Raw genomic sequence first — 10,262 nt, 5'->3', positions numbered from 1 at the left:
GCCATTTTTGCAGAAGCTTTGTAGTTCATTTAGTCATCTAATTAATATCATAAATTCTCTAATAATATTTTACACATTTAATTTTTGCTAACTTAGATTTAGAATGAACAAATTTTAAGTGTCTCAACTTGAATATTATATTGAGATTCAATGATTCGTGTTTAATTTGCATTTTTTTTGTTGAGATAACAATTCATACTAAGTTATTTGAGTCAAATAACCATATACATTAGAATAAAAAATGAAAAGAATTAATTTATTCCTTAATGTATGTTTTAATAAGGGGGATTTACATACATGCCTCACAACTCTTATAGATTTACATATCTAAAACTAAAATTTTTTTTAGTTAAATGCATTTCTCTCAAATATTTTACACCGCATTAGAAATATCCTAATTATTAACATTTTTAAAAAAATGAAATACACATTTTCATGCATAAGTTTATAACATCAAGAGTTATAAATGTAAAAGTTAACTATAGGTGTAAGATGTGTAAATGCATAATAATTGTATGATATTGTTGAATCTGAGATTGTCAATGAATTACACTTAAGGAATAGAACGTACATGAGGAGGGAGAGAGAGAGAGAGATGAACATTAATGAATAGTGTCAATATTCTCTATTTTTCATAAAATATTTTAATTATTTATTTATAGAGGAGATAGTACAATTGTGATATTATATCTTTAACCCTGTTTGGAAATGGTATGTACTAACGTAATTCGCCCAACTGCCTTCTGGCTCGACCGATTAAGCTTAGTTGACTTCTGGTCGAGTGGTCGACTCAGTCGAATAAGCTTGGTAGGTAGGGTTCGGTCGACGAATCCAGGATGATTGACTATCTTTGATCTTTAGTTAGGGGTCTTTGAATCTCCATGGGATGATCAAAGATATTTTTGTGGGACTATATATTTCATTATGTCTGACTCCTATGGGATAACTATCACATCTAGTCGACTTTTTCAATAGTAGAGGACTTGAATGTTCTAGTCTTATTTTTGGTTGAATTGTCTATAATTGGATCACCAGGTCGTCTTCTACTTTGTCTTTTGGCTTATGCGGCTTTGGCCTTACTGCCTTGACTGGTTTGGTCAGATGCTCCTCAAGATCTCCTATATTGAATATCTCCCTACCATATTCTTTTCTTCTAAATAATTAAATGTCCTTGAGATAAATGTATCCAATATTTCAATGTATGGATATGCAAGTAGATTTCTCTTTTAAATGAGTCACATGCGAGCTCTATAGGGCTGAAGCTGGCCCACTGACCTAATATCCCCGGCGAACAAATCACATCCAAATTCTGGGTGCCGGTGCTGTACTTCTCCAATAGAAAACCGGTCACGAACCGGCCCACCACCACAATCACGTGGGACCCGCCTGATCCATCTCCCGCTATCTGTTGGCCATTTTTTTTCCTTCTAAAAAAAAAAAAAGGAATATTTTCCACATGGAGCGCGGATCAGCTTTAGGATGACGTGTCACGGGCTACTCACAAGGCCCGGACTCCAGCCGCCTTCAAATTTAATTTAGACCGCCGCCATAAGTCCGGATTCCTCTCTGCTCTATATGGATAATACACCTTGATATTTTGAAGCCGCTTTGCTGCTTTTTCCTCGATTATCGGGTTTTGCTTGGCCGAGGTTTTTTCGCCTTTCTCTGCGATTAGGGTTTCCTTCGATCCTTTTTTGGCCTAGAACTTTGTGAAGGCTCAATAGGCAATTGGCTGCTAGGGTTTCGGGCTTGGTAAGGTTTTCATCTTGGCAATGGTCCGTTCGATGAGAGAGTGGAGCGGAGAGGAGGCGAAGGGAGATGCCTCTGATCGGTTTGATCGGTCTCAGGAGAACGAGGATTGCGATGAATCGACGGTAATTGAGGGATCAGAGCCATCGGAAGATTCGATTGATGTTGGAAGCAGTGGAGGACGTTCCGATGCCTTGCCTGGAAGGATCAGAGATGTTCTTCGTGATGGAGCGGATGCTAATCTGCTGCTTGGGCGCGAGGAGGTGGAGAATGGGATTTTGCAGTGGCTTCAAGCGCTAGATCTTCAGGTGATCGGGGGATGCCGTGCGGATGAGAGGCTAAGACCTCTGCTTAAGCTGAATGCTTCTAGCGGTGCTGCAGAAGACCAGTTTATTGCCCAGCTTCTTCAGGTCCGTGTGAGGCTTTTTTTATTTGTTTGGTATGATGCTGGGTTCATAAAATACAACTTTTATGTTAAGCGTGCATTTTTTTAACAGAAAACTTCCTTCACTTTATCATTTCCTCGGCACTTGACTTTTTGGATATGCTTTTCTTTCCGCTTATTTTTTTTAATGCAAGTCAGCAATTTGGTTTTTAGTTAGCCAGTTGTAAATTATTTTCGCGTCTAAATTACACAGGTCCTCATTTCTATATTTCATTGGATCTCCACTTCTTGAAGTGATATTCTTCTATAACTAAGATTACGGATATGATCTTGCTCTCAAAGATTTGTTGTCATGAAGAGACGTTTTATTGCAACGATTTCTTTTTCTAGAAGTTGCTAATGAATGTTGAAATCCTGGATGCTGTAAACGAGAGATTATAATGTCTTGGTTTCTCTTTTGTTGAAATTAATATCTAGACCTGACCTATCCATTAAATGTTTCATTATTAAGGTACTGACTGTTACCACTTTGTTTTTGTTCACCACCAGCATTTTGAAGCATCGGAAGTTGCAGTTCTTGCCCGTTGCTTATGTCTTCCTCTTGTTTCTGTTCGTGTGGGGAAGATTAACAAGCAGGGAAGCATGTTATTCCCAACTCCCTTTAGGTAGCAGAAATTACTGATGCTTTATTATATGCATGTCTTCATTTGAAATTCATGCTTATGAAATCTATCAATCAGATCAATTGCTCTAATATGGTGTGAAATGTCCTTTGTTACTTAAAATTATGTTCCATATAGGAGATCCATTCTTGTGCTAAATCAAATTTCCTATTTGATAGTTTGCCTATTTTCCAAATAAGTGTTTTACTCTTGTTAAACCCTGTTATATATTAGATAGTTTGATTAGATAGTTGTTTCTACGATAGGCATTATTTAATTTGATATGATATAATGTTGTACATATGAATACAATGTCTTATATTATTAATGCATAGCTATGCATTTGAAATCTTTGTTTTTGCCAATGTTGAAGGTGATTTGGAACGATTTTTTGATCTTTTTCTTGTGATATATATGTGTGTGTGTGTTACTCGATCAGACCAATATTTTATTATATTTCCACATACTTCATCTAAAATTTGTTTGGCATATTTACTTAGGTTAATGGTTGAGTTAAAGAGGTTTTATTTCACGGTTTGCGTATAGATTGAGGGTCTGTTTGTGGCAGTTGCAGTTTTTTGAAGAGCAACTAGAAGTTGCTGCAGAAGCAGCTGTTGCTTTAGAGGATATAGGGTTTACCACAAATTCTATTTTTTAATTTTCAAAATGTTAAACCATAGTTTTCTGGTGAGATATATAGAGCAATTCTGCAAACTTTAAGTAGAGATTTTGATTGTACATTTTTTTTTTCATTTTTTTATTAAAAAACTCTGGCACTTGTTGTTGCTTTGCAATCAAAGTATAAATGATGGAACATGGTTTTCATCATCTTATAACATACTAGGAGTGAAGAATTTTAATTTTAAATGAATTTTGGGGTTCTTATATATTATATATATATAAAGCCAAATTGCATGCATGCACAGAAACAACTCTAGGAAAATTTTGGAACTAAATAGCTTAGGAGATGGACATGTCAATAAGTTCTCACAGCAACACTCAACAAATATAGCACCTTATATTTTTTTGAGGTGTTGCCGTGTGAACTTATTGACATATCCATCTCCCAAGAACTTTCAAAAATTTCCTGGTGTTGTTTCAATTCTCATTTGCTTATACTCCTCCCAGCAATTTACCAGTTAAAGTTACCCTTGCATGTGTTTTGGCTGCTAATGAAATTATTTTTTGGATCAGATGCTCAATATACTACAGACATTTCTAGGCCAAATTATGCACCAACATTTAACTTGCATTCTACTTGAAGTTCTAGACCAGCTGATCTTAGGGATAGTTTGAACTAGATATTTGGTTTTTTATTGTTCACAAATCTCTTAGTAATTGTTTTGAAAGGTAACAAAAATTATAATTCTTCTCTCAAGCAAAGCTTTGAAATATTATAGATATAATCATTTGAAGTGACATTATCAGAAGCTCAGCTTGCCCAATGTTGTGTTATCAAACTTGATCACACTTATTATGCAAATGAGTTTTGAAGTCTTCGTACGACTTTTGATATGTAGAATTCATGCTGGAGTATAAAGCTTTTAAATAGTCTAAACAAAATGATTGTTATACCGGACACTCCAGTTTCGCTTGTTTGCCATAATATTTCCGTATCATTTATAATTTTCAACGAATTACAGTGGTGTCTGTTGAAGGTGACTCAACTAGATGTTTTATCAAATGTGTCTTATATATTTTATAAAATAACCTGATAGTTTTCATCATTCGTTTACAAGGAAAGAGTTTGACAAAGATTGGAATGGTTTTTTGCCTGGATCTTTGAAATGCATTCTTCAATTGGGCTGGTTATGTTAGTGGTAAGGTGGATGCTTTTTTTTTTCTGTTTGTGTGAGGTGAGTTCATTTCTTAGATTGTACATTTGGAACCCTCAAGTTGTTGGTTAGAGATGATTTTAACATGTACTTTTTGGCTGGTCAAGTCACATGAAATGACATCTGTTTTTCCTTGGAGAAACAATGCTCTCGTTAAGGACATCTATGAAAACACAAGAGATGAGAATTTTTTTTTTTTTTTGCTTTGCTTTTATCATCCCCTAGTCAGAGCTGCATAACTTGTGCATTTGCATCTGTGTAGATTGACACATCAGTACATGCCATTTCATCCTTGGACCACAGAAGAAAAAAATTGAGTTTCAAGTTTACTGTCGCATTACATTGTTTTTTCCTACTAAAGTAATTATGATCGTTTCTTCTATTGTCTTGGTCCATTAAAAGTTCTCTGACACATTCAAAAAGTATTTTGTTTGCTCATTGATTCAAATAAGTAAATTATTCTACTGAAGCTGCATGTTCTCAACTTTTTCTTAAGAACATTTTCTGCTATTAATTATGCATTGCTATGGTATTTTCTCAGTTTTACTTGGTATATTTTTTTGCTGAAACTGTAACGCAGATCACTTTTGGAAGTTAATCAATGTCAATCTGTTTGTTTTTTTTTAATGTATTATTTTGTAGAAATGCAGAACATACTTGAGGAGAAGAGTTCATTGCTATATTTGTAACATTTAATTTGAACTCCCGTAAGGTCTGACTTTTATCCAATTTGTTGATAGAAAGCATATCCTGTATATGCTGTTAGTTAAATACTTGAGGATTTATGCTGTGGCACATTAATTGATGAAATTGTTCAACCCATCAAATAAATGTCTTTTCATTTGTAGGTAAAATGGCCGTGTGTCTTGTTCTGTTAAGATCTCTGATTTTTGAGGGGAAGAAGGTAGCTCCTTTCTATTATTGATATGATATCATACATCTAATAAACTGCTTTCTGTACCTACTGTTGAAGAATCCATTTGTAGTTGAACATGAAAAAAATTTTGGTATCTTTGGGAAATTCCATGATGTCTAAATATGTTCTCTTGAAATACATCATTCCTTTGATGTTGCATTAGCAGTATTGTTGCTTCATTTTTTATATTGCAACATTGTCTAAAATCACGTTCAAGTTTTATAAAGCTTTTTTTACTTTTTTCAGTGAACAATTATTTCTGATTATTGTTGCAGTTTGATTTAGTTCAGCCAATAATTTCACTATTTTCTTCTTTACCTTCAATAACTAACCTGTCCTGGTTTAGATATTCACAACAGTGGTTAACTACTGGAGTAATCACTTAATTCTCTTTAGTGTTTAGTTACTTTATTATGATTACTTTGTGATATTTATTTCTTTTTAATTTTTTGTTATATTTTACTAGAAGATTAATTATTCTTTTTACATCTTCTAGTGTGCTCTCTGAAATAATTCACTCTTTTGCTGAAGGATGTTTTTTTTAATCATACATTATGCTATTTCATTTCAAAAGTGTCTCGGGAGCATTAAAATTAGATGAAATAGATGTAGCAAGTGCATGGAGCTCCAGCCCCTGCATTTTTAAAAGGAGTGTCCTGTGACTCCAACCTCGGAACCCGTTTCACACCACGATAAGAACTTGTCATAAATATCATTTTAAGTCTTACTCACAAGCTTTGAAGGACATTTCTAGCACATTTTAAGTGGGGTTTTGATTTCTATCTGGTTAATATTTTAATGGCATTTCTAAAAAAAGGAAAAGAAAAGGAGGGACGTCATAACACTGTTGTTTCACATCATCGGAATACTTATATCCTTTATTTTTTATAATGGAACAGGTTCTGCATGTTGTAATTAACTTTCTGCTTTGGCTAATTGTTGGACAATTTTGAAAATTTAATTTTATCGTACAACAAATGTCAGAGCAGCGTAATTTTGTTTTAGAAAGTATTATATAAATACTTTTTTGTTTGCTCTTCTTTTTTTCCATGATGTGTTTTTTCTATCTTTTTCCACTTTCGTTTACCTCTTATGTTGTTTTCCTCTGAGTAGAAATGAGATGTAATTTATTGATAATTCTACTGCCCTTTCACTTGAGATTATTCTTGTGATGTTTCAATGGGCGATTCTTTTCTGCTGATGAGTGATTTAAAATTAAGTTTACTAACAATTTTATATGTTATTATTTTCCTTTAATAGGGGTTTTCTGAGTTTGACCCTTCTTCCGTCATCTCACATGCGCTTATCTTTTACTGAGGATGATGGTCACATTGAGAGACTGGCATTAATTAGCAACGACGGGGAAAGTTCTTCAGTGACTATTGAAAGTATTTCATCTGATAATTCTGGCCGTTCATTTTTGATAAAGTTCCCTGGTTCTGGGAACATGTACTTTTGGTGCTCTGAGAAGTCGAAGACTAATGGCATGGAATTACTTGTGAAGGTTAGTTTTAAAAACTTTGAAGTAGAAATGCTTACTTGCATGATTTTCTGAGCAAACCGTCTTTGTAGACATATTGAAATGAGGTTCTAGTAAGAAAAACCTTTTTTTTTTTCTTATTCATGCCTTGGAACGATGGTGTACGAGTACTTGATGAACCTATTATTGAAAGTATCAGTGCATGATGAGCCTCTTATTGAAAATATGAGATGCGGACATTCTTTTGTATGAAGTGTAATCCATATAACTTAAAAATTAAAAATAGTTTATATTAACTGCAAACATTAAATAATTATGAAATGATAGTTAATGAAAAAGAAATGACAATTGATCCAGAAAAATTATGTTTTTAAATAATCTAACGAGCAATCGTCCAACCCAACCACATGAATCTCGGTTACTTCACAGATGTTATTCATTTAAATATTAGAAAAATATATCTACTTTAAGATAAGAAAAGTCATAACTTATGAATAATGTTGTTGTTATTGTATGCCTGTATGATTTTCCAAGGAATAAACAATCTCTTATAGATATAGTGAAATGACATTCTTTCGAAAAGAACTCTTATTTTCTCCTCCTTGGATCACAATTCGATCAACAGATTTTAATGCTTTGTGGACAATAATGGACCTTTCTAGAAGAATTGAAACCTATGTGCTATTTAACTGGAAATGGGTGAATACAACAGTGCACATATTTTGTCATAGTTGCTTTCTCAACCACAACTAGCAACCTTGCATCGTCCTCTCCACCACCCGTAGAAGGGCATAAGTGAGAACCCGAAAGGGGGGAGGCATAAAAAATACTTGTTCTGTTCATTAATTTAATGTTTTGCTACGATAATTCATTTGTGAAAAACTCTTTTTTTCTCACCTTTCATAAATAGCTGATAATACTCTTGAGTTGTCGAATGATTATGGAGTAATTTGACATATTTCAATGAAATTAAGCTCTTATGATATGGTGTGTGGTGAAGCAGATGAAAGATCTACTTATCAGGAAGCCTTCGCTTGCTTGTTTGACCGGGATATCCAAATCTCGGCTCGACTCATTTGCTATTTATCTTCGGGCTTTTATTCTTGCTTCATCAAGCACTCCAGCAGCTGCATCTACTTCTTCAAGTGGCCTACTGATGGCTACTAGTTTTCATTCATCATCAGAAGCTGATCTTTGCTGCCAATCAAGATCTTCCCATGTCCGAAGCCCTGCAACTCATGTGGCAGAGGTGCATCCTGTCTCTCTAAGCAGTCTTAGCTCTAGATCAAATGCTTTCAAAGATGGAACCCTTAGAAATTCATCTTTAGCCAATGGTGTCCGTGAGAATGTGGGAAAACGAGTAGTGGATTCATGCATCCATATCCAACCAAGTACATCATCTGCCTCATTGCACGATCAATCTACTAACCTAACTGAAGCAGGAAATGTGGAAAAACATGAAAGTCCAGGATTGTCTTCTCTTTCCTCTCTTTTGGTTTCATCAAGTCCGACATTCACTATTCCTTCACCAATGAGCAATCAAAATTCCTTTTTCTCACCATATTACTGCTGGTGTCCTCCCTTCCCCACCTCCCTGCAGTTTAACACAACTCATCATCTTCCCACTGCATCCGAATTAATGCCTCTTCCACCGCTATCCACGTTCTTATCTCCTGCAGCCCCACCAGAATCATTGGTCTCAACCAAATCTCCATTAAATGTTACTGAGTTCCCACCTCTAAAACTTCCTTCTCTTCTTCCAGATCCTTTGGTTCACCTTTCTATGCCCATACCCTCACTCTGTCCCCTGCCAAGCTCCCAGCAAATCGCAACATTCACGCCATTCATATCAGATCCCATCGTCCATATCCCAGTCATCGACTTCTGCTCCTCCGGGCAGGGTTACCTTGTCAGTGCGGGGCCTTCTATGTCTGCATGCATTCCACCTTTGCCCATCAGCCATGCAAGTCATCAGCTTCTCCCACCCTCTGAGTCTCTAGCTGAGAAGAATGCAAGAGAGACGCTTAGGTTGCTCATGGCTTCGACGCCAACGCTGACTCCTCCTAAGCTGTTCAATGTACTTCCTGAAGTTCTTAGCAGCATGAACCTATGTGGAAATGAGAGTTCGGTAAGTGCCATATAGCTGCTTCCTCCACCCTCCCCTTCCCCAATTGTTTCAAGCATCTTGAATATTCCTTGTTGCTATTGCATTTTACTCCAGGTGCCTGGAAACGGTCTATTGGAGGGAGCTGTTGTTGATGTAGAATCAGCATCCTCGTCTGCCGGTGATACAAGCGATGAAGCTTTCAATGAAGAAATGGAAGAATGTAATTGCCCAAAGAGTAATAATTGTCGAATGTTTAACCATGAACCTGATGAAATATAGTTTGGTGGTGATCTGCTTTTTGTGCATATGGATATATATGATCAGTTTGCTGCTCGAGAAGGCGCACGGTAGTAGCCCCTTCTCCATTCCATAATGCCGTGTGTGATGCTTTTTTGGCTCGCTGCATATTTGTTATTTTCCTTATATTTTTCGGTTTGTAATATCGTGGAAATTTTGGTATTTTCTCGAATTTATTCGAGTTTATTTGATAAGAAATTTCTGCAACAGATGTGAACATACGGAATGGACAGAGTAGCTAGGGTTCGAGTTGTCCGTTTCAGGCAAAATCAGTTATTTATTTATTTTTATAAAAAGGGTGAGTTGGGATTATTTTAGATATTTTAATTTTCCGAACAGCGGCAGAACAAAAGCCAGTTTATTTGTTTGGACAGAAGCCAAAGTCGAAGGGGGTAGTGATGTTGGTGCAGGATACATTTTGGAGTTTGTGTGGTACTTTTAATTGCCTAGATAGTGGATTACATGCCAGCAGCCAGCGTAAGAGTGGCCCGCTGATATTGATTGTGACTTGTGTGGCGAAGAGAATAATAATGAGGTGGATACCAGTTCATTTAGATTAGATTTCATAAGTTGGGTTGGCAACTAAGGCTACCGTGTGTCTATAGAGGGGGGGGGGGGGGGGGGGGGAAACTGGCTGGCTTGTTAAATGAATGAATATATAAATATTAGTTGAACTTGATATAATTATAAAAGTAAAATATGATTGAACAAAATAATGAGCTTTTTGTTCTCTGGTGGAAATGGCATGATCTGAATGTGCTGGGCAAGATGGCATAAAGTTTTGTGGAGGTGATTCAAGGATGATTTAGGATTGTAAGGCACCATGGAAGC

The 10,262-nt window shown here is 35.8% G+C and overlaps 1 protein-coding gene across 1 annotated transcript; it reads left to right on the top strand.

The window, feature by feature from the left end:
• Positions 1-1,599: 1,599 nt before the first annotated feature.
• On the top strand, positions 1,600-9,629 carry LOC110018197. The gene is made up of 5 exons (XM_020715432.1): positions 1,600-2,159; positions 2,684-2,799; positions 6,808-7,051; positions 8,031-9,155; positions 9,249-9,629. The coding sequence occupies exons 1-5, from the start codon at positions 1,773-1,775 to the stop codon at positions 9,411-9,413; spliced, it is 2,037 nt and encodes a 678-aa protein (XP_020571091.1). The 5' UTR covers positions 1,600-1,772; the 3' UTR covers positions 9,414-9,629.
• The last annotated feature ends 633 nt before the right edge of the window (positions 9,630-10,262 follow it).

This window comes from Phalaenopsis equestris, unplaced genomic scaffold (genome assembly GCF_001263595.1).
Source record: "Phalaenopsis equestris unplaced genomic scaffold, ASM126359v1 Scaffold000006, whole genome shotgun sequence".
Lineage (NCBI taxonomy): Eukaryota > Viridiplantae > Streptophyta > Magnoliopsida > Asparagales > Orchidaceae > Phalaenopsis > Phalaenopsis equestris.
This window is presented reverse-complemented; position numbering and strand designations above follow the sequence as displayed.